At 45.4% G+C, this 25,429-nt stretch overlaps 1 protein-coding gene across 6 annotated transcripts in view; it reads left to right on the top strand.

Moving 5' to 3' along the window:
- The window catches only part of TEX14 (testis expressed 14, intercellular bridge forming factor), a 541,240-nt gene that overhangs the window by 26,931 nt on the left and 488,880 nt on the right, over positions 1–25,429 (top strand). For all 6 annotated transcript variants that reach the window (XM_075589773.1, XM_075589772.1, XM_075589771.1 and 3 more), the window contains exons 4-7: positions 1,467–1,632; positions 15,207–15,343; positions 16,348–16,429; positions 18,059–18,189. In XM_075589773.1, the coding sequence (XP_075445888.1) occupies positions 1,467–1,632; positions 15,207–15,343; positions 16,348–16,429; positions 18,059–18,189 (516 nt within the window). The remainder of the gene's footprint in view (positions 1–1,466; positions 1,633–15,206; positions 15,344–16,347; positions 16,430–18,058; positions 18,190–25,429) is intronic.

Here is a 25,429-nt window from a genome sequence, read left to right as displayed (position 1 = left end):
TGTTAGCCTAAAAAAAGTAAGGCTGCCATTTACTAAAGAAAGCCTCCAGACCGATGGGTTAAATACATACCCTTAAATGTTTGTGACAGCAAAAACTCTGTAGGGGTGCTCAAAAATGAAACCAATAAAAAATATATTATATTTTAAACTTAAACTCACTTTTAAATCAATTAATTGTACATACAGTATGTGTATAAAAAGTTTCTTAGTAATTGATTATTGGGGCAACTTGTTTTTCACTATTTTGGTGCCATGCATTTGCAGTCTAGAGACTTTCAGCACTTTAGAATTTTTTTTTTGTTTGTTTTAAAGCAGCAATCCCATATTTTTTAGGGTCTTTAAAAATATATATATTTTACATAGCATTGATGCAGGAGGGATCTAGAGGTGGATCCCATTAATTTCAGCTCCGGTGGCCATGTGCTACCCAAGTTACTTACCTCTGTTAGCACTGTTTAAAGGTCCTGGTCACGCGGAAGCCGAACCGGATTACGTTATGGCTTCCTATTGGCCTGAGGAACCGGGAAGCTTTGAACACCACCATTACATGCACCAAAGCTAGCCTAGCCGGAGCGGCTACGGGCACCCCCTATGGAGGTTTCTATATCTCAGGAAGCAGGGGGTCCCTGGCGCTGAAATGAATAGGGTTTAGCTCTGGAGCCCCCCTGCTTCAATGCTATGTTAAAAAAACAGCCTGCTGGTTTTAATACATGTAGCATTTGATAACCTTTAATGAAAACGAATTACTTACGTTGCCGATCGATTTGTTCTCCTGTGATTGATTGGCAAAGATCCTGTTTCCCCTGATTCACATAATGGCCGCCTTTCAATTTCAATCAATCCTTTAGACAGTACAACTCATCAGCTACAATGTATTCTTATATTACTAAGGTAACATTGTCTACGGTTAAAGTTAGCAGCTCAGCCACAATCTCCTTCTCTGTTGACGTCCGGAGAAGGGAGCTGTGGACCACTGGCGCAGCATGGGAGGCGTGTGTGTTTGTGTGTGGTGAGGGAGGTGGAGGAGGGAAGGGAATAGAGAGAGGTGGGAGTGTAAGAGGGGAAAAGAGGGGGAGGGTAAAGTAAGAGAAGGGGGGTGTAAGAAAGGAAGAGGGGGTGTAGGAGGGGGAAGGGAAGAGAGGTGGGGAGCATAAGAGGGGAAGAGCGAAAGACGGGGTTGTGTAAGAGGGGAAGGAAGAGACAGGGAGTGTAATAGGGGATGAGACAGAGTGGGGGAGTGTAAGATGGGAAGAGAGAAAGAGGAGGGAGTGTAAGAGGGGCAAGGGGGGAATATAAGAGGGATGAGGAAACAGAGAAGACGGGTGGAAGAGAGGGTTGGGGTTCCCCAGAATTTCCAAAATATAATTCTAGGGTTCCTTAACCATAAAAAGGTTAAAAATCACTGGTCTAGGATCTTACCTGGTGTCAGCAGGTTCCTTTGCTTATGGTGTCTTGACATGTTGCAGCCGCTGTTTTGATGGGAGCACGCCTGTCCATGCTGCTGCCTTCTCCTGCAACCAGTGGATTCTTAGCAAGCTCTTAGATGCAGGAGGGGATTTGCGACTTCATGATCAGGAATGTAAAAACACATATGCATGGGCCCTCATGGCTGGTAAGGATCAAAATGCTCAGGTAAATGTGAACAAGAAACAAGTTTCTCTTAATTTGGTATATTTATAAAATTGCTTTATAACTCAGTCCTTTCTCTCTTCCCATCTTACACTCCCCCACTCTGTCTCATCCCCTATTACACTCCCCGTCTCTTCCTTCCCCTCTTACACTCTTACACTACCCCTCCCCACCTCTCTTCCCTTCTCCCCCCCCCCCACACCTCTCTTCCCTTCCCCTCCCCACCTCTCTTCCCTTCCCCTACCACACCTCTCTTCCCTTCCCCCCTCTCTTCCCCAACACTTCCCTTCCCCCCTCTCTTCCCCCCCACCTCTCTTCCCTTCCCCCCTCTCTTCCCTTCCACCCCTCTCTTCCCCCCCCCCACCTCTCTTTACCTTCCCCCCCACACCTCTCTTCCTCCCCCCCACACCTCTCTTCCCTTCCCCCCACACCTCTCTTCCCTTCCCCCCCACACCTCTCTTCCCTCCCCCCCACACCTCTCTTCCCTTCCCCCCCTCACACCTCTCTTCCCTTCCCCCCCCCACACCTCGCTTCCCTCCCCCCCACACCTCGCTTCCCTCCCCCCCACACCTCGCTTCCCTCCCCCCCACACCTCTCTTCCCTTCCCCCCCACACCTCTCTTCCCCCCCCCACACCTCTCTTCCCTCCCCCCCACACTTCTCTTCCCTCCCCCCCACACCTCTCTTCCCTTCCCCCCCACACCTCTCTTCCCCCCCCCCACACCTCTCTTCCCTTCCCCCCCACACCTCTCTTCCCCCCCCCACACCTCTCTTCCCTTCCCCCCCACACCTCTCTTCCCTCCCCCCCACAACCTCTCTTCCCTCCCCCCCACACCACTCTTCCCCCCCACACCACTCTTCCCTGCCCCCCACACCTCTCTTCCCTCCCCCCACACTTCTCTTCCCTCCCCTCCACACCTCCCATCCCCCCCCACACCTCCCTTCCCCCCACAAACCTCCCTTCCCCCCCACTTCTCTTCCCTTCCCCCCACCTCTCTTCCCTTCCCCCCCCCCACACCTCCCTTCCCCCCCACACCTCCCTTCCCCCCCCACACACCTCTCTTCCCTTTCCCCCCCCACCTCTCTTCCCTTTCCCCCCCCCCACCTCTCTTCCCTTTCCCCCCCCACCTCTCTTCCCTCCCCCTCCACACCTCTTCCCCCCCCCACACCTCTCTTCCCTCCCCCCACACCTCTCTTCCCTCCCCCCACACACCTCTCTTCCCTCCCCCCCACCCCACACCTCACTTCCCTCCCCCCCACCCCACACCTCTCTTCCCTCCCCCCACCCCACACCTCTCTTCCCTCCCCCCCACCCCACACCTCTCTTCCCTCCCCCCACCCACACCTCTCTTCCCTCCCCCCCCACCCACACCTCTCTTCCCTCCCCCCCACCCACACCTCTCTTCCCTCCCCCCACCCACACCTCTCTTCCCTCCCCCCCACCCACACCTCTCTTCCCCCCCCCCCACCCACACCTCTCTTCCCTCCCCCCACCCACACCTCTCTTCCCTCCCCCCACACCTCTCTTCCCTCCCCCCACACCTCTCTTCCCTCCCCCACCCACACCTCCCTTCCCCCCCACACCTCCCTTCCCCCCCACACCTCCCTTCCCCCCCCACACACCTCCCTTCCCCCCCCACACACCTCCCTTCCCCCCCACACACCTCTCTTCCCTTCCCCCCCCCACCTCTCTTCCCTTTCCCCCCACCTCTCTTCCATCCCCCCACACCTCTCTTCCCTCCCCCCACACCTCTCTTCCCTCCCCCCCACCCCACACCTCTCTTCCCTCCCCCCCACCCCACACCTCTCTTCCCTCCCCCCCACACCTCTCTTCCCTCCCCCCCACCCCACACCTCTCTTCCCTCCCCCCCACCCCACACCTCTCTTCCCTCCCCCCCACCCCACACCTCTCTTCCCTCCCCCCCCCACCCCACACCTCTCTTCCCTCCCCCCACCCACACCTCTCTTCCCTCCCCCCACCCACACCTCTCTTCCCTCCCCCCCACCCACACCTCTCTTCCCTCCCCCCACCCACACCTCTCTTCCCTCCCCCACCCACACCTCTCTTCCCTCCCCCCCACCCACACCTCTCTTCCTCTCCCCACCCACACCTCTCTTCCCTCCCTCCCCCCCACCCACACCTCTCTTCCCTCCCCCCCACCCACACCTCTCTTCCCTCCCCCCACACCTCTCTTCCCTCCCCCACCCACACCTCTCTTCCCTCCTCCACCCACACCTCTCTTCCCTCCCCCCCACACCTATCTTCCCTTCCCCCCCCACACCTATCTTCCCTTCCCCCCCCACACCTATCTTCCCTTCCCCCCCACACCTCTCTTCCCTCCCCCCCACACCTCTCTTCCCTCCCCCCCCACACCTCTCTTCCCTCCCCCCACACCTCTCTTCCCTTCCCCCCCACACCTATCGTCCCTTCCCCCCACACCTCTATTCCCTTTCCCCCCCCACACCTCTCTTCCCTTCCCCCCCACACCTCTCTTGCTTCCCCCCCCACACCTTTCTTCCCTTCCCCCTCCCCCCCACACACCTCTCTTCCCTCCCCCTCCCACGCACCTCTCTTCCCTTCCCCCCCATACAACCTCTCTTCCCTTCCCCCCCCACACACCTCTCTTCCCTTCCCCCCACCCACACATCTCTCTTCCTGTGTCCCCACACCGCCCCGGCCTACACCGCCCCACACCGCCCCGCCCCACACCTCTCTACCCTTCCACCCCTCTCTGGGGAAAACAGTCTCTCAGTCTGGCAGCGTCCTGTGTCTTTTAAAACACTTCCTCATTCAGACAGGCTGATTAACTCCATTAGTTAGTAGCTGCTGCTGGCTTCTCTTTGAGGAATTAACGCTCTGTGGACTGGAAAGTACACTTAATGCACTGTTCCAGCCCCTAGAGGACAGTGATGGTATCACAGTTGCTATGTGCATTGAAGGGATTTTGACATACAAACGGTATATTTCCACTCCTGGCAACTAAATCCAGGTGGTAGTTTACAAACCTGAATTACTGTATGTATTGAGGAAGGTAAAACTTACAAATGCATGATGTATGCATTTTAGTATATGCAACTGTAACAATCCTAGGTAAATACCATATTTGAATCCTGTCTCAATCACCCCTTGATATGTCACTTAATTAAATTCAGCTTTACACTTGAGTAGGACAACATCCTGTTAAGAAAACATCTGTTTTATTGTGCCTCACATGTGCTAATTAAGCTGGCTGGACTGAACTTAATTCAGTTAGGTGACTTATTAGACCTTTATAACTGCAGACATAGCAGCCCTTGCTGTCTGCAGCTCAGTTTAAAGTAGCATGCAGTGCTGAAGTTTAAAAGGGAGTTCAAAAGGAGTGGACAACACCCAATGGCCCTGATACCTGAATTTGATCTACGCTGGAATGGAGGATATTATCTATCCCATATGTAACCAGGTAAATCTGACGATTGACCCACCAGGCGCTCAGAAATAAGGCAATGCTGCACAGTGGTGTAACTGGAACTTAGGCTATGGTAGACCCCAAGCATAGAGACAATAAATTGTGTAAACAATCTTTTCCAGCAACAGGCTCCCTTAGAGCACCATGTAGTTGGGATAAAAAGATTTACTTATCTGATTCAGGGGTACTGGTTCCATGCCCGTAATGTCCTCCTGTGATGTAGCTTCTCCTGTAGATGGACCTTTTAATGGAGCTGTATGGATGTGGGGGTATAGCACGACCACCCCACTTCTTAGCTTCACGATGAATCTTCACCGCCAACCCTGCATCCGCTGACGCGGTGGGCGGTCACCTGACCGGCGGCCCTTGAGAGATATCCGGGTCCCAGCCCCACGGGCTGAAACGCGTCAAGAGGATCCGCTTGCACATTCTATGTGAATAAAGCTATTTTTTGAGTCACCTATCAGCCTTCTCCATTATTGCGGCTGTGCGGCGTTTTCACCCCCCTCGGGAGGATTTGCTTATTATCTATCCCAGACTGCACATCTCAGCACTTTACTATTGCTGTGATGCCGCCTTTACTATTTATATTTGCTATGGCCTCACTTCTTTTCAAAGTACGCACTTCTTTCTACCAGCCTCATTATGTCTCCAACTCTATTCATATATCACCATCTCTCGTTTCTTCGCCACTTCTCAGTTCACATAAACTACTTTCTTACCTGTACCCTCTGTCACTACACAGCTATACCCCCTGCACTCAATCACACACCTACAAATCATCCTCACACATTCTCTTTCTATCCATGCTTCTCCTCCTTGCTTCTGGTGATATCTCTCCCAATCCTGGTCCCTGCCTTATTTCTACATGCTCTCGTCCTCGCTTGCCAAATGCAACTTCTACTCCTCGTGTCAACCCCTCCAACCTCATACCTATCCTCTGTCACCTTCCGTCCTCTCTCCCTTTCTCCTGCGCCCCTTGGAATACTCGATCGCTTTCTAACAAGTTCCTCTCTGTGCATGACTTCTTTCTCTCTCACTCTCTGCTCCTATTTGCTATAACTTAGACCTGGCTCACTCAGTCTGACTCTGCTCTTGAAGCTGCACTCTCTTATGGTGGCCTTTCTTTCTCCCACACTCCCCGCCCTGATGGGTGGGGTGGAGGTGTGGGGCTCCTCTCCTCTCTCTGCTGCTACCGAACCCTTCCTATTCCTCCCTCTCTTGCTTTTCCCTTGTAAGGAATCCGCTCCTGGGTTTTGCTGAAACCTTGTCCTTACAGAACCTGGCAGCTTCTAGGAAACTCCCCCATGAACCTGCAATCAAGAATCTCACCTGCTTCTGCTATTAGACTACAGCCTGCTTCTTGCTGCCTCCTATGCAGCTCTGTCTCATTGGCTGTCTGTTCTATTTAACTCCTGCCTCGCCCACCAGGAAGTTGTTGAACATAGACTTTCTATAGTAACTGTGTTTGCCACAGCCTGTGTTTGGCCTTCCTGGCCTTCTTGTCTTAGTTCTCAGTTACTGGCAGACCCCGTCGCGCGGCCGCGGTTACACTGAAGCCTCAGTGTTTCTTGTCCTGTCTGCAGTACCTGTTCCCTGCTTCCTCTCCTGCAGAGGCCTGCATCGGTGTTCCTGTTACCTGCTGCAATCTCCTGCTTCCAGTGGCTTCCGCTACTCACAGCTGTACCCGGCTAGGGGGTGCTGTTCGTGCTGATGTACTGGATCCCCTATCTCTCCTGCAGAGGCCTGCATTGGTGCTTCCTGTTACCTGCTGCATATTCTCCTTGCAGAGGCCTGCATCGTTGTTCCCGTTACCTGCTGCAATCTCTTGCTCCCAGTGGTCTCCACTACTCACAACTGTACCCGACTAGGGGGTGCTGTTTTGTGCTGGAGCACTGTGTAACAGGGGACTTATCCCTGTTCACAAATGTGCCTCTAATCCAGCAGTGTGGTGGTTAACTGCTGGTAGGCAATTAACTAAGACCACCTGGCTGATTACAGGTGGTAGAAAAAGCCTGCCTTTGAGACAGGAAGAGAGACTCCTTAGCTCACGTGTGAGCTGAACAAGGAAACAGAGCAGAGGTTCTTGAGTCTCCCAGGAGAGACTGACCAGGAGAACACAGATCTCTGGAGCTGACAAATAAGACTTCTAAACCTGGAGCCTGACATTTTCTGTGCACACAAGGGTGCGGTTCCAGGAGAGCAGAGAAGCTTCCCCTACAGCAGCCCAGCTAACAGATAAGACTTTTATTTACAAGACTTTTTATATCTGTTCATTTCATGCTATGTGTTTGGGGCTGGGAGACATGCTTATCTAAGGGAGTTGTGAACTGCATAGTATTTCACTAGAAATACTCCCAAGTGAATAGAAGCTTTGTTTCCCCCGTGTTTGGATGGATTCCTGATGTTAAGGAAAAGGCACAATAAAGCCTTGTTATAATTTCACCTTACAAAAGTCTCCATTGTGTACCTCTGCACATGTTCTCCTACATATGGTGTCAGAAATTTGGGATGAGAGGTGGCCTTTGAAGTTTAAAGGGCCAGAGATTGCCTGTGGAATTTTTTTTTGTGCTTTTGCCTGCATACAGTCTTGCAAACAAACCTGAGAAACAAAAACAAAGATTCACCTGCAGCAGAGATCAGAATTAAAGGGATACACACCCAGGCAGGAAACTTACACTGCACTGAAACCTACAAAACCACAGATGGATTCTTTTCCCCAATCCCAAGAGGAGAGAGACTGCTGAAGCAACTAAACCTTATTTGCCTATCACAAAGTGTAATATAGTCATTGAAATAGGGGTTTTGCCTTCCAGCCATAGTCAAGGTTCAAGAAGTGAGTCAGCCGTTAAAAAGGGATAGGTGTTTGTTGTTTTCAAAAGTTTCGCTGAAGCAGTGAATACAGATGGTGACCCACGAGCGGTACTGATTTTGCAAATAAAGGTTGCCACACCGCATAGGACTACCAGCTGTGAATGGAGTATATGCAGAAAAGTGTGAAAATTGATGTAAGACTGTGCTGAAGCAGGGGAGTGTAAAATTGCCCTACAGGGGAAAACGGGATTGCTGAACTGTGTAAAAGGTATTTCAAAGCCAATTGCTGAGTGTTAAGTCACCCTGCCGGGAGTGAAAGAAATATTCCACTGCAAAGAATGTTTTTTTTTTCTGCAAGTAAAAAAAAAAAAAAGTCTGCCTGTGTATCTTGGGAGAGTGAATGCCATAATACCCAAAGATGAGACAATTACTGAACTCAAGCAGAAAATCAAATTCTGTTGCTGAAGCGGAGGGATTGTACATAGCAAGTAAATAGTGTAAAGCAAATGCCTTTGCTGAAGCCAGAAAATGGGCAGCTAGCAAACATTGTATTTAAAGAAATAGAACCCTGGGAATTTAAAATGGCCACCCAGCTGAAGTAAAATACAGACTCTGTAAAAATAGGGAAGAAATTTTTTTCCTGGTGTAAAGAACCCCACCACACGGAGCAGTGTCCCTTCAGGCCTGATTCAGACATTGAGAATGAATGCATGCACAGTAATGCTAATGTTGTAAAACTTACCAAACGGAAGGAAAAGTCTACAGAGAGGCGTGTGAGAGCTACGACCTCTACAAGCAAAATATGCCCACCTGTAGGACTACAACTATTTGGGGTTCTAGCAAATACAGTGACAACAGCTGCAATAGTGCCTCCTGAGGTCAGGAAGAAAAATATACCTGATGGCCCCAAAATGGAGGACAAAATACAGCGTTCCTGTAATGAACCCTACCCCACGGAAGAGTGGCCCTTCCAGTCCGATGAGGAGGAAGACATCTCTTATGGGGAACCCAAACCGAGTCACACCCACAAAACACCCCAAGAATGGTGGGGGTGCCTGAACTCGGTACGAACCGAAAAGACCGCTCCTATGATGACGAATATGATCGGCGGGAGAAAGAGCGGGAGCAGTGGATCACCGAATATTTCCGTCAGCTATTACAGTTGCAAGAAAAGCCAGGTGGATCCAGTGATGCTGCTAAAATTTCAAATGAAGATGGAGACCCCAGTATCCCTGAGGGGACGGTGTCATCCAAAACCAAAAGGCGAAAAAAGAAAAGCGGTTCTTCACTTACCGTGGAAGGAACAGACACATCTGCAGATCTTGCGGAGGAAAAGGGGGTCCAAAATGCCCTGCAGCCTAGAGAAAATGGAGAAGTCGTCCCGTGGATGACAGAATATCCAGAGGGCCCAAGGCAGAAGTGTCTGTCCGGTGCTAATAGTGAAAAAACCTCAACCAACCATCCCAGGGAAGCGGAGCCGGAACCGGTGAGTGACGATCCCTTGACCAGCCCTGGGGATGCCCTGAAGGTTGCCAGGTGTGACTGTGATCAGCTCCGGGAAAATAACGTGAAGCTACAGGAACATGTGCTCGCAATGTACTCTTCGGCCAGGACAGAATTGGACGATCTCAAGACTGAGCTAGATACTGCAAACGCTACTATTTCCGCCATGGATGAAAAGCAGAGCCAATCTGATAAAATGATGGCTAAGCTGAAGCGGAAGTATGAGGAGGCACTGAAGCAGATGACAGTCTTCCAGCAAGAGATGCACACTCTTCGCCTAGAGCTGAATGCCTCACAACAGGAGGTCAACAGTGTCCGAACAGAGGTAGACGTATCTCAGAAGGAGGTTCATACACTCCGCAGAGCACTGGATGCCTCACATTATGAGATCAACAGCGGCCGCACAGAACTGGAAGTCTCCAGAAAGGAACTTCACAATCTCACTGAGGAGCTGGACATTTCAAAGAAAACTATCCTACATCTTAACTTAGATCTCAAAGTCTCTCAGAAGGAGCTTCAGAACCTAAACCTGGAGATGGAAGTCTCACGCCAGGAGACAGCCCGCCTCCAAGCAGATGTGCAAAAATGGAAGGTGGACTGCAAGGAGGCCCTGAATAGTACAGAGACTGGAAAAGGAGAAAATGTAAGATTAAAAAAAGAAAATTCTGAGTTGACAGAACAAGTCAAGGAAATGTTTGAAGCAGAGCACCGACTGCAGAACCAACTGCAAGGTCTGCGTACGCACCTCCAGTATGCTGAGGAGAAGCAGCAAACGCTGCAGGAAGAAAAGCTGCAGGCTGCTAAAGAGGTACAAGCGCTGCAGGACCGTCTGAATACCCAGTACGTCCCCACAGAGCAGTATGAGGAGCTAAAGGCCACGCTGCATGTCACCAGAGCATCATTGGTGGCGGAGCTTCGATACCAAGTGACTCTGTATGAGAGGGAGCGTGAGAAGGCTCAGAAACTGGAGCAAGAGCTGGAGAGACAGAGAGACTGTTCCATTACCTTGAGTCAGTACACCAAGGAGAAAACAGACGCAGCGGCAACCTTGACGTCAAAAATTACAGAGCTCCAGAATATGAAGGAGACACTGATACAGACTCAGAGAAAGCAAAGTGCGCAGATAAATTCCCTGAGAAGAGACTTGCAAGACGCACTCAAACAGGTTGAGACTCTGCAGACCAGTAACTTACAGATTCCTCCAATACGGAAAAAGGTATTGGCTCTGCCCAAGCACCGGTATCCCACAGTAACTAATGCCCGTGAGGACAAGGGTACAGTGAGAGTTGGGGACTCCACGCACCTTCAAAACAAGATTACGAAGTTTGAGCCACCTAAGAAAGCACTAGCCAAACCTACAGCTGCCCAACAGGCAACAAACAGAGGTAGGAGTGCAGAATCAAAGCCAGAAGAATCCTTAGCTGAGGAAGCTGAAAAGATAGGACGTTCTCTGGAAAGGGAGGTGGAGGTGCAACTCAGTCCCAAAGAAGCTGAACTGGCGACTCCGTTGTGTGGAGGAGGTGCAGAAAGACCGCTTCAAGAGTGGAAAACTCTAAGGGCTAGTCCTAACTGCTCTACAACTGTTGCCATACAGTTTGTCTACAAAAAGAGGAGTGCCCGACGCAACGGAAATCTCATGACCGCGCACTCGGTAAAAAGACTTTACTTGGAAAAAGTCCTCCTCGAGCGACTGAGGAGTGCTGATCTCAAGCACCTTCGGGAGGAGACAAAAATAAACTGGAGAAAGGGCTCCAATCCCAGCGGGACAGAGGGTTCTCTTCCTCCATCCACTCTCATTCAAGTCACAGAAAGATCTCGAATGAGAGTGGAAGGATGGGCTTTGGCCGTGGTAAGCCCGAGCTTCGCACAAACAGGGGAGGTATGTAACAGGGGACTTATCCCTGTTCACAAATGTGCCTCTAATTCAGCAGTGTGGTGGTTAACTGCTGGTAGGCAATTAACTAAGGCCACCTGGCTGATTACAGGTGGTAGAAAAAGCCTGCCTTTGAGACAGGAAGAGAGACTCCTTAGCTCACGTGTGAGCTGAACAAGGAAACAGAGCAGAGGTTCTTGAGTCTCCCAGGAGAGACTGACCAGGAGAACACAGATCTCTGGAGCTGACAAATAAGACTTCTAAACCTGGAACCTGACATTTTCTGTGCACACAAGGGTGCGGTTCCAGGAGAGCAGAGAAGCTTCCCCTACAGCAGCCCAGCTAACAGATAAGACTTTTATTTACAAGACTTTTTATATCTGTTCATTTCATGCTATGTGTTTGGGGCTGGGAGACATGCTTATCTAAGGGAGTTGTGAACTGCATAGTATTTCACTAGAAATACTCCCAAGTGAATAGAAGCTTTGTTTCCCCCTTGTTTGGATGGTTTCCTGATGTTAAGGAAAAGGCACAATAAAGCCTTGTTATAATTTCACCTTACAAAAGTCTCCATTGTGCACCTCTGCACATGTCCTCCTACACACTGGATCCCCCGTTCCTGTTCCTTTCTACGGTGGAGCACCTTCGCTCAAGTGTCCTGATGTCGAACCCCAGCATGGATATCGTTTATGGATATCAGCCTGCCCGGTCTAAGGTCGGTGTATATCTATCCCCACCTCAGCCACGCGGTCCGGTCCAGGTTTGTGGTGAGCACGTATGTTACATCCCTCCTTTGAGGTTCACACTGTCCAGATCTTCTCTCCCTGTCCACGTGGCAGTCATCTACCACCCACCTACCTCTACTCATCCCCCTTCTGCCTTTCTCTCTCACTTTGAATCCTGTCTCTCTTTCTTTCTCTCCTCAGACTCCCCTGTTCTTCTCCGTTGGGACTTCAACTGCCACATTGATGACCCCTCTCTCCCTTGGGCATCCCGCTTTCTCTCTCTAACCTCTTCTTTTGGCCTTCAACAGTGGACTGCAGCCTGCACCCACAAGGATGGCCACTACCTAGATCTGGTTTTCACTAAAAACTTTTCTCTCTCTGATTTTTCCATTTCCCCTTTTCATCTCTCTGACCATCACCTCATCTCATTTTCTCTCTCTTGCTTCTCCCCTTCTCCATCTCCATCTACCCCTCGTTTCTGCAGAAACCTGTGCTCTATTAACCTACAGCTTTTGATTACACTTTACGCTCCTCCCTCTCCATTCTCAGTTCTGCTCCATGCCCCGCTTTCTCTTTGCCGTCCTTGCCCTTCTAACCCCAGACCCTGGCTAAATTCCCACACGCGCATGCTGCGTTCCTCCACTCGTTCCTCTGAACGCCCCTGGAGGAAATTTCACACTCTCGCAGACTTCCTTCACTACAAATTTATGCTATCCTGTTTCAAGTCTCCTCTTTCTCAGGCTAAACAAACCTACTTTTCTTCACTAATCAACATACACAAGTTACTCAGACCACCCTCAGCTGCCTCTTTGTCTTCCCCCATCTCACCTTTGCTGACTGTTTTAAGGAAAAAGTGGAATCCATACGTCAGAACATCCCCTCTGTTTCCTCCTCCAATCCTACACCGCTTCCTAACTCTCCTCCTGCCTTCCTTGACTCTTTTTCCACTGTCTCAGAGGAGGATGTGTCACTGTTGAGCTCCTCTTCTCCCTCTACCACTTGCTCTCTTGACCCCATTTCCTCCCATCTCCTAAAACCTCTTGGTCCTACTATAATCCCTACGCTCACACACATTTTTAACTCCTCCCTCTACTCTGGTACCTTTCCATCCTCCTTCAAGCATGCAACAGTTATACTATTACTCAAAAACAGCAAGCTTGACCCTACCTGTCTTTCTAACTATCGACCTGTCTCCCTCTTCCTTTTGCCTCTAAATTCCTTGAACGTCTTGTATTCTCTCACTCGCTCCATTTTCTCAACACCTAATCTTTCCTAGACCCTCTACAATCTGGATTCTGCACTGTTCACTCGACTGAAACAGCCCTCACTAAAATAACTATTGACCTCCATGCTGCCAAAGACAGAGGTCATTACACTCTGCTCATATTACTCGACTTCTCAGCAGCATTTGAAACTGTCGACCACCCTGTTCTCCTTCACATTCTCCATACTCTTGGTATTCGTAACAAAGCTCTATCCTGGATCTCCTCTTACCTCTCCCAGTGTCTCTTCTGCTAACACCTCCTCCTCCTCTATTGATCTCTCTGTGGGGATACCGAGAGCTCTGTTCTGGGACCTCTTCTCTTTTCTCTGTGCACACTTTCTCTAGGCGATCTAAATACATCTCTTGGGTTTAAATATCACCTCTATGCTGACGACACACATATTTACTTTTCAACCCCTAACTTTACACCTGCTGTACAGACCAAAGTTTCTGAATGTCTCTCTGTGATATTATCTTGGATGGCACTCTGCCGACTGAAACTTAACATGGCAAAAACAGAGCTCCTCGTACTTCCTCCCAAACCTGGCCCTGCTACCTCCTTCCACATTACTGTTGGAATTACTATAATTTACCCAGTAGCCCAAGCACGCTGCCTCACACTTGACTCCTCTCTTACGTTCTCCTCTCACATTCAAAACGTATCTAAAACCTGTTGCTTTTTCCTCCGCAATATTACAAAGATATGCCCTTTCCTCTGTTGCTCGACTGCTAAAACTCTGACTCGGGCCCTCAGTCTCTCCCATCTCGATTACTGTAACCTCCTGCTGTCTGGCCCTATTGCCTCTCGCCTGTCTCCCCTATAATCTATCCTAAATGCTGCTGCCAGAATCACTCTACTCTTTCCTAAATATGTCTCAGCGTCTCCCCTGCTGAAATCACTCTCCTGGCTTCCTATCAAATCCACATCTCACACTCAATTCTCCTCCTCTCTTCTGCACCTCCTTACATCTCACTCCTAATTTCTCATTATGCACCATCCCGACTCTTGCGTTCTGCTCAAGGATGTCTTCTCTCTACCCCCTTTGTATCAAAAGCAGTCTCCCGCCTTAAACCTTTCTCACTGACTGCCCCACACCTCTGGAATGCCCTTCCGCTCAATATTCGACTAGCACCCTCTCTATCCACCTTTAATACCCACTTTAAGACACACTTGCTTAAAGAAGCATATGAGTAGCACTGTGGCTAATACAATACACATGATACATAAAGCTTGACCCCCTCTTATTCCCATGATCTGTTATTTGTATTATTTGTTATTTTATATGATTGTCTCGTGTATTACTACTGTGAAGCGCTATGTACATTAACGGCGCTATATAAATAAAGACATACCTACATACATAAAATGTATTTTTTTTAAAAGTTTATAAATACACTGTCATAATAGCAATGCATAGCAACGTCCTAACCCCTTAACAATTATATTGAGATAGATTGTAAGCTCCTCGGAGCAGGGACTCCTCTTCCTTAATGTTACTTTTATGTCTGAAGCACTTATTCCCATGACCTGTTATTAATATAATTTGTTATTTATATGATTTACTACTGTGAAGCGCTATGTACATTAATGGTGCTATATAAATAAAGGCATACAATATAAGAATCAACATTTATGGGCTTAGCCCTTTTGCCAACACCCCTTTGCCAACCTTTTTGTGTCACTAATAGGAAACAAAACATATAATATAATTGCTAGTCTATTCTATATTGCCTTTAGAGATTGTTAAAGCTCTGTACACTGTCATTTAATCTATGAAGAAATCTAATGCTGGTGCTTAAAGTATCATAACTTACAAAAAATTACATTCTTCACGACACATAGAGGTACTAGAAATTTGAACTTCTATATTATTCTGTATTCACTTTTTATTTGCTTAAAATGTCATAGTATGTTTTCTTCCTATCTGTATTCTATCTTATTTTGGTTTGCAGATGCTGGAATTCATTGAGCGCTGTGCTGCACATATGCAGGCTCTGGTCCAGTGTTTCCCATACAAGCCATTTAGGAAGGTTGACTCTTCACAGGTCCTCATATGCAATCCATCTATATTTGATCTAATTTCGCAAGGGTATGTGATTTCACAGGTGTATAGACTTAATCATTTGTATACACATAAGGGTTTATTTAAAATGAAGCATTTCATTGAGGCCTCTAAATGGGGATGTGTTTATTAATCAATTATTTGGTTCACCCTTAGCCCACACTGACCTAAGTAATGAGGCACGTGAGTATGGCTCATAGTTACTAAGATGTGTTAGGCAGTAAGGCACATTAATAGGCTGGAAGGTGCCTTATGTCTTAGCATTGCTTCGCACATAAGGCAGTCCTCCTTTACAGGACTTTGGGGACTGCTGTATTAAGTGGTATCACAGCATGCCACTAATATAATAATATTATTTCTATTATACCTCTGGCACTAAATAGGGTAATAAATACTATTTTGTATTAGAAAAAAAAACATGGAGTGCCTGGAGATCTTTACAACTAAATAGGGTAAGGCAGAGGTGTGCAAACTGGGGGACACAAAATTTTCTGGGGTACGGGGAAGGTAGGGGTGAGGATGGCACTTACAGAGGCCCGCACTCTTCCCCACAACATTTAAATTAAACTCCGAGGGAGTGTGCAAGCCTCTAACTTACTCTTACCTTGTCTCCGGCTGCTTCTGGCGACATGTCGCAATGGCAACGCCACTAGCTGGGTCAAATGGGCAGTGCGACATCACATGACGTAGGGACGTAAGATTATGCCGGAGAAAAGGTAAGGGGACCCGTGAGCAGGGGGAGAGAGGAGGCAGGGGGGCACAGACAAAAAAAGTTGCACTCCCTGGGGTACGGCTTCTGTATATTTACCGAAGACGTGTGTACAGTATACTTACATAATTGTCTTCTCTGTGTAGCAATTTCTCTTGTAACAAAAAACCATTTGAGACAGAAACAATTATTTTCTTTATAGCAGATTAGACCATGCAAGATACAGTAGTTTATACACTGGTTGTCTTCTGGGCTTCTCGTTTTCAAACCTTTTTAATAAAGAACTGATCTGAGTACTCTGTAATTGTTTTTGTTTTTTTAGAAATGCAGACATTCCTCTTTCAAAGTTTCGAAAAAGTGAAGGAATTTCGGCAAAGACCATGTACGGCTTTGGATATGGCAAGGTATGGACATAGAATAGAAATGTTGCTTACTTGAAAATTGTTATTACTTTTTCTAAACTGACTTCTGTGATGCACTTTCTTGCTAATTTAGAAATACATTTTCAAACAAATGTGCAACATATCTGTCTACTAAACTTAATAGTTTGGTCTCTGCACTATAAAGTTGAGGGGGAACAAAACAAGAATAGTGATACACAGCACATTTGGAGAACTTTAAGTTCATCGAAACAAAATGAACTTGGGGAGTGTGGAAATATATAGAGATGTCAAACATCATTTTTTACATTTAAATTATAAATTTAAAAAGTACGTTTGGTTCAAACGGCATTTATCATATTCCCTTACTATACTTGGGCTGTGAGTTTGCCTCTGCATACCTAAATCAGTGATAATCAGGAATCCTGTACTTACAGTATCATGGATCCACTAAAGTAGAATGTCCCCTAAGTTTATTTATTGGTCTCTTGGCTGGTAGCAGACAGCTCTAAGCACCGAGCATTGACACTAAGTGCATGAGTGCTAAGTACTGCGTTAACCCCAGAGTATAGCGAATCAGACCACAGATACGCACTAATGTCTATATCTCTCTCTCCCTCCCTCCCAATGGCCAAGGTATACCTAATGTGACATTGCAGTGAAAACTAATGGTTTGCTCTTACCGGGAGAAAACATGACTTAACGTTACGTTATTAACCTTTTAAGATATGCAGAAAGTCTTAATATGATATTAACTTAGGCTAACGTCACATGAAGTGACTTAACAGAACTACATGGATGTGGCCCGGAGGGAGCACAAGCTTTGCTATTTGATCTTAAGAAGCAAAGGAGCAACTCAAAAAGCCAACACTAATAAATTGATTATTAGCAAAGTTTAGATAATATGCTATTGTGTCAGGTTATATTATATAACAATTACTTATAACAATACTATAATCAGAATAATAAAAATAATTATAATTCATTTAACACATATATAAAATAAAATAAAAACAAGGTGGCAAGAAACCAAAGGAGACAGTAACATACATTTTCTTTGAGGATAAAGAGCCATATTTACTCAAGTGCTACTCCATAAGAAACCTTCCATGCTGGAAGTTGCCTTGCAGCCCCATTCAAAGGAATAAGACATAAAGAGTCATCTTACTACAGCTCAACCCCCTTATAACGCTGTGCTTGGGGTCCAAAGAATCACATCGCGTTATAAGCGGGTCGCGTTAGAAATAATGTACAATTGTATGCATTGTACAATAAAGTATTTAAGATACCAATAATTGTGCTGTAAAGTATTCATAAATACGAAAATTGGGAGCTGCGCTAGCATCGCGTTATAAGCGGATTCGCGTTGTAACGAATCGCGTTATAACGAGATTGAGCTGTATTATGTTTCTATTATACTATGTAGTGTTACTCCATGTGACACCTTCTGGACCAGACGACACCATACATCCCATTTGCTTAAAGTGGCAATATATACTAAACCATGCTGGGAGGTACAGCATTTTATACAGCTTAGTAAATAGGACCCAAAGTGCTTATTGAGACTTTCTCCCTGAATTCTAGAACTTATGTAAAAATATCTGCAAATATAGGAATAGGGGTACAAAACAGGACTTTTCTTCTTCCTTTTAGTTGTATTTGACAGACAACAGACAGCTGGCATATATGGCATCCACTCCATTTATTGGGGAAAAAGAAGTAGTCCAAGGAGATGATGAACCTACTTTCTCATTCACTGCTGGACCATACATGACCATGAAAAAGTAAGATTATTTTACATTTTGTTGTCCTTGGTTCTGCATTGCAAATAGATGCCGATTTTTCTCCTAAGCAGTGGATTCCAACCTTATAAGAATTGTGCAACTTTTCCATATTTATAGGATCCCAGCATACCTGCCCTGTGCACTTAAATGATGGTGCCGCAGGGGTTGGGAGTATTTTCTTTTTATCTTATAAATAATTACAAAATAACTATTTGAATCTTCTGTGATCATTTTATTAAATCATGCATTTGTTAAACAACAAGATGTAGCATCTTGGGGTCAGGTAGCTGGTGGCAGGAGGGGAAGATCATCTAGGGGGCAGATGCATGAGTGTATTTTATTTTTATTTATAAGGCTGAGTCCCCGCTGGCGCTGAGCTCGCTATGTGCTTGACGCGCTTACCTTCTGCAATGTGGATCAGCACATCCCCTCTCCCGCTGTGCTTGCGCGCTCATGCGCGTGCACACACACACTCTCCCATGCGTTGTGCTTGGGGAGACAAGGGAGAGATACTTTGGTGCTGAGAGCAGGGTCACATGACATGTCACAAACGGACTGAGTGGGGGGGCAAACGGACTGAGTGGGGGGGCAAATGGACTGAGTGGGGGGGGCAAACGGACTGAGTGGGGGGGGGCAAACGGACTGAGTGGGGGGGGCAAACGGACTGAGTGGGGGGGGCAAACGGACTGAGTGGGGGGGCAAACGGACTGAGTGGGGGGGCAAACGGACTGAGTGGGGGGGGGGCAAACGGACTGAGTGGGGGGGGGGGCAAACGGACTGAGTGGGGGGGGCAAACGGATTGAGTGGGGGGGGTCAAACGGACTGAGTAGGGGGGGGGCAAACGGACTGAGTGGGGGGGCAAACTGACTGAGTGGGGGGGGGGCAAACGGACTGAGGGGAAAACGGAGTGGTGTAGGGAGTGATAGAGGGGGGAGAGGGGGGGGGGAGAAGGGAGAGTGAGAGAGAGAGAAGGGGGAGAAGGGAGACAGAGGAGAAGGGAGAGAGAAAGAGAGAGGGGAGAGAAAGAGGGAGTGAGAGAGAGGAGAAGGGAGAGAGGGGGGAGAAGGGAGAGGGGGGAGAAGGGAGAGAGAAAGAGAGGGGGTGGAGAAGGGAGAGAGATAGGGGGGAGAAGGGAGAGAGAGAGGAGAAGGGTGAGAGGGGAGAGAAAGCAAGGGGGGAGAGAGAGGGGGCCGGGAGAAAGAGTGCAGGGGGGGCAGGGAGAGAGAGCGCAGGGGGGGGAGAGTGCAGGGGGGGTGGGGAGAGAGAGCGCAGGGGGGAGAGTGCAGGGGGGGCGGGGAGAGAGCGCGGGGGGGAGAATGCAGGGGGGCGGGGAGAGAGCGCGGGGGGGAGAGTGCAGGGGGGGCGGGGAGAGAGAGCGCGGGGGGCGGGGAGAGAGTGCGCAGGGGGGGAGAGTGCAGGGGGGTCGGGGAGAGAGAGCGCAGGGGGGATGAGGGAGAGTGCGCAGGGGTGGGTGGGAGAGAGAGTGCAGGGGGGGAGAGAGAAAGATAGCAATGGGGGGGAGAGAGAGAGAGAGAGCAAGACAGCCCCTATACAGCCAATGACACACCCCCTCCCGTAGTAGCCACGCCCCCCCCCCCGCTCCTGCTCTAAAAATGTTGCAGGACAGCGATCGCTCATGCTTGTTGAGCTGGTGACATCACCGCTCTCCAAACATGAGTGAGCTTAGCGGCAGCGTGGACTCAGCCTAAAATGTTTTACCAGGAACTAATACATTGAGAGTCACCTCTCGTTTTCAAGTATGTCTTGGGCATAGAGGTAAGATAACAAATAATACATGGTTACAATACATAGTTACATACTGTAAATGAACAGGGTATACATTATATACAAAAGACATTGCATGCACAGTAAGAGATAATAGATATGATAGGCGTATGTAACAGTTACAGACCAGATTAAAATGTGATATAGCTTTAGTTTTGAAAGAACTTAGACTTGTGGTGGCTGTGAGAGTCTCCGGTAGATTGTTCCAGTTTTGGGGTGCGCGGTAAGAGAAGGAGGAACGTCCGGATACTTTGTTGAGCCTTGGGACCATGAACAGTCTTTTGGAGTCAGATCTCAGATAAGTGCTGCATGTGGTAGGGGGGAGGAGCTTGTTCAGGTAGATGGGTAGCTTGCCCAGAAAGTATTTGAAGGCAAGACAGGAAAGATTAACTTTGCGCCTAGACTCGAGTGATGACCAATCTAGTTCTTTGAGCATTTCGCAGTGATGTGTGTTGTAGTTGCATTGGAGAACAAAACAGCATATTGAATTGTAGAGGGTGTCAAGTTTGCTAAGGTGGGTTTGGGGTGCCGAGCCGTATACTATGTCCCGATAGTTGATAATTGGCATAAGCATCTGCTGTGCGATACGCTTTCTGACCAGCAGACTTAGGGAGGATTTGTTCCTGTAAAGTACACCTAGTTTGGCATAGGTTTTGGATGTCAGGGTATCAATGTGAATCCCAAATGTTAAGTGGGAGTCAAACCATATGCGCAGATATTTAAAACTAGTGACAGGGTTTAGGGGGTTTTTAGCGTTGGTTCTGATCTGGAGCTCAGTCATTGGAAGCTTTAGAAATGTAGCCTTGGTCCCAAATACCATTGTTACAGTCTTGTCAGTGTTTAAAAACAGTTTGTTTTGGGAAATCCAATTTTCAAGTCTCAAAAAGTCAGATTAAAGTATGTGTTCAAGGTCGGAGAGGCTATGGCTGTGTGCATATAGGATTGTGTCATCTGCATACGTGTGTTTTGAGGCTCCCTTACAAGCTGTAGGAAGATCATTGATGAACACTGAGAAGAGTAGGGGCCACAGAACAGAGCCTTGCGGGACACCACAGGTGATATCCAAGGGGTTGTAGTTAGAGGGAAAGGGTAGTCAGGCGGTTCACTGCTGCCGTCTGGGTATGAAATTGGAAATCCACACGCTATGAGTTTAAAAGGTTGTTTTTAATGAGTGCATATACTGTACACTGAAAAGTGTTCTGCTACAGAGAAAACTGACGCGTTTCGTCCGCAGGTAGGGACTTTGTCAAAGAGTATCTGGTACTGCCCCATGTGATGCATATATAGTGAGACATAGATTGCTATAGGGTGAATCAAATTGGATAAAATACTGACTCACCAGGTGAATAATTTGCCAATTAGACTCTAAATGGAAAAGCCCTTGTTAGCCCCCTAATAGTACTCACTTACAAGGCATCACTGTGGACAATCTAATGCAGTAGAACATAATAATTAAAAGACGCAAAAAGATTAAAAACAATTCTCCATACTGCCGTCTAGATACATGAATAAACAATGTATAAAACAGTTACCAGTAACAATGTAGCAGAACCAGCAACATACATATAATATAAAAAATTACAAGTTAGCAAAATCACAACAAATTATTAATACATACATAGTTGTAAATTAAATGTTTCACTGCTGAACTATACTATGGAATATATAGAGTATAAGATCATGTGTGAGATAAGTGATATAAAACAAATCAAATCTATAAAGTAAATAAATCAATTCACATAATAGTTAATAGATATATAAATAAATAAATCAAGATTATACAAATGAATAATAACATAACCCTAACAGTAATATGTGCAACCATTAAACTAACGTAACTATACAAATGGTGCACTGCTATAAAATTAGTTATATAAGTTAATATTGTAAAGAACTTAAATCAATATAGATACCTAAAAATAATCAATAGTGTAAGAACTGCTAATAATATTAAGTGAAGAGAACCACATAAAACAGACTTATAATAGGTGCACCATAAAACACAACTACTACTAAAAAAACTACTACTAAAAAACCTATAATAAATAATAATATTATTAAAGAACATCATACATATAGAAGATATAAACAAATGAATCAAACTAGAAAGTGCTTAAGATCCCACTCCACATTAATCCCAGTGGGATGCAACGTATTCATAGAATGAATCCAATACATTTCCCTTGTATTAAGTTTGTTTATTCTATCTCCCCCTCTAGGATGGATATCAACATGTTCCAGAGCTGAAAAAGAAAATTTGGAAATGTCCCCCAGGCTACACATGGAAAAGTGCCGTGACACAGGATGTAGCAAGTCTTTCTTTAGAATATGTCTAATGTGTTCCTGAACCCTTACTCTCACGGGCCTAATGGTCTGTCCAATGTAAGACATTTTACATACACATTGTAAGTGATAAATCACATAGCTGGTATGACAGTTCATAAAGCTACCAATGCGATGGTTGCCCTCACATGTAGGAATGTTTTTGATGGGTCTGGCATATTTGCAAACTGAGCACCGCCCACAGGGGAAGAAACCTTTTGGAATATTACTTAGTTGTGATCTATATGATTTTGCATTAAATAGACTCGGTGAGAGATGGGAACCTAAAGTTTTTGTTTTTTTATAAATAAACCTCGGTCCACCCTGTATTAGGGATGCAATATCATTATCTACGGTGAGTATTTTCCAATGTTTATGAAATGTTTCCTTAATCGCTTTAGATTGTCTACTATAAACTGAAATAAAGGATTGACACAAAGAATTATCCTCATAATTGTATCGCTTCTTTTTACTATGTGTTTTGGACTTAATAATCTCCTCTCTATCAAGAGAGTCTGCATATTCAAATGCTTTAACAATATCAGTACAGTATCTTTATAACCTCTTTCTTTAAAATTATCCGCCATTTCGCGTGAACAAATCAAAAACATTTCATTATTTGAACAAATCCTCTTCAACCGAATAAACTGAGCCTTGGGTATGCTCTTAATAAGGGCTGGAGGATGACAGCTAGTTGCGCACAAAAGAGCATTTTTGGACAGGGGTTTCCGGAAAATATCCGACTGTATCTTTTTGTCATTGTCAATAAAGAGTGTCATATCTAAATAATCTATGTGATGAATATTCTGTGTATATGTGAAATGTAAATTATAATCGTTAATGTTAAGTGTATTAATAAATGTGAGCAGTGAATCAGAATCCCCATCCCACACCAAAATAAGATCATCAATAAAGCGCCTGTAAAAAATAATGTGACTACGAAATAAATTAGAATCGTGATAAATGTGACGTGACTCCCAAAGACCCATAAAAAGATTAGCATAAGATGGCGCAAAAGAAGAACCCATAGCAGTGCCTAATTTTTGTAAATAATAACGTGAATCAAACATAAAATAATTGTGCGTGAGTAAAAACGTGACTGATTCCAATAAAAAAGTGCTTTTTATCAGATTTATCAGTCACTTTAAGCACTTTTTTATTTGAATCAGTCACGTTTTTACTCACGCACAATTATTTTATGTTTGATTCACGTTATTATTTACAAAAATTAGGCACTGCTATGGGTTCTTCTTTTGCGCCATCTTATGCTAATCTTTTTATGGGTCTTTGGGAGTCACGTCACATTTATCACGATTCTAATTTATTTCGTAGTCACATTATTTTTTACAGGCGCTTTATTGATGATCTTATTTTGGTGTGGGATGGGGATTCTGATTCACTGCTCACATTTATTAATACACTTAACATTAACGATTATAATTTACATTTCACATATACACGGAATATTCATCACATAGATTATTTAGATATGACACTCTTTAATGACAATGACAAAAAGATACAGACGGATATTTTCCGGAAACCCCTGTCCAAAAATGCTCTTTTGTGCGCAACTAGCTGTCATCCTCCAGCCCTTATTAAGAGCATACCCAAGGCTCAGTTTATTCAATTGAAGAGGATTTGTTCAAATAATGAAATGTTTTTGATTCGTTCACGCGAAATGGCGGATAATTTTAAAGAAAGAGGTTATAAAGATACTGATATTGTTAAAGCATTTGAATATGCAGACTCTTGATAGAGAGGAGATTATTAAGTCCAAAACACATAGTAAAAAGAAGCGATACAATTATGAGGATAATTCTTTGTGTCCATCCTTTATTTCAGTTTATAGTAGACAATCTAAAGCGATTAAGGAAATATTTCATAAACATTGGAAAATACTCACCTTAGATAATGATATTGCATCCCTAATACAGGGTGGACCGAGGTTTATTTATAAAAAACAAAAACTTTAGGTTCCCATCTCTCACCGAGTCTATTTAATGCAAAATCATATAGATCACAACTAAGTAATATTCCAAAAGGTTTCTTCCCCTGTGGGCGGTGCTCAGTTTGCAAATATGCCAGACCCATCAAAAACATTCCTACATGTGAGGGCAACCATCGCATTGGTAGCTTTATGAACTGTCATACCAGCTATGTGATTTATCACTTACAATGTGGATGTAAAATGTCTTACATTGGTCGGACCATTAGGCCCGTGAGAGTAAGGGTTCAGGAACACATTAGACATATTCTAAAGAAAGACTTGCTACATCCTGTGTCACGGCACTTTTCCATGTGTAGCCTGGGGGACATTTGCAAATTTTCTTTTTCAGCTCTGGAACACGTTGATATCCATCCTAGAGGGGGAGATAGAATAAACAAACTTAATACAAGGGAAATGTATTGGATTCATGCTATGAATACGTTGCATCCCACTGGGATTAATGTGGAGTGGGATCTTAAGCACTTTCTAGTTTGATTCATTTGTTTATATCTTCTATATGTATGATGTTCTTTAATAATATTATTATTTATTATAGGTTTTTTAGTAGTAGTTTTTTTAGTAGTAGTTGTGTTTTATGGTGCACTTATTATAAGTCTGTTTTATGTGGTTCTCTTCACTTAATATTATTAGCAGTTCTTACACTATTGATTATTTTTAGGTATCTATATTGATTTAAGTTCTTTACAATATTAACTTATATAACTAATTTTATAGCAGTGCACCATTTGTATAGTTACGTTAGTTTAATGGTTGCACATATTACTGTTAGGGTTATGTTATTATTCATTTGTGTGATCTTGATTTATTTATATATCTATTAACTATTATGTGAATTGATTTATTTACTTTATAGATTTGATTTGTTTTATATCACTTATCTCACACATGATCTTATACTCTATATATTCCATAGTATAGTTCAGCAGTGAAACATTTAATTTACAACTATGTATGTATTAATAATTTGTTGTGATTTTGCTAACTTGTAATTTTTTTATATTATATGTATGTTGCTGGTTCTGCTACATTGTTACTGGTAACTGTTTTATACATTGTTTATTCATGTATCTAGACGGCAGTATGGAGAATTTTTTTTTAATATTTTGCGTCTTTTAATTATTA

Source organism: Ascaphus truei, chromosome 3 (assembly GCF_040206685.1).
Source record: "Ascaphus truei isolate aAscTru1 chromosome 3, aAscTru1.hap1, whole genome shotgun sequence".
Taxonomy (NCBI): Eukaryota; Metazoa; Chordata; class Amphibia; order Anura; family Ascaphidae; genus Ascaphus; species Ascaphus truei.
This window is presented reverse-complemented; position numbering and strand designations above follow the sequence as displayed.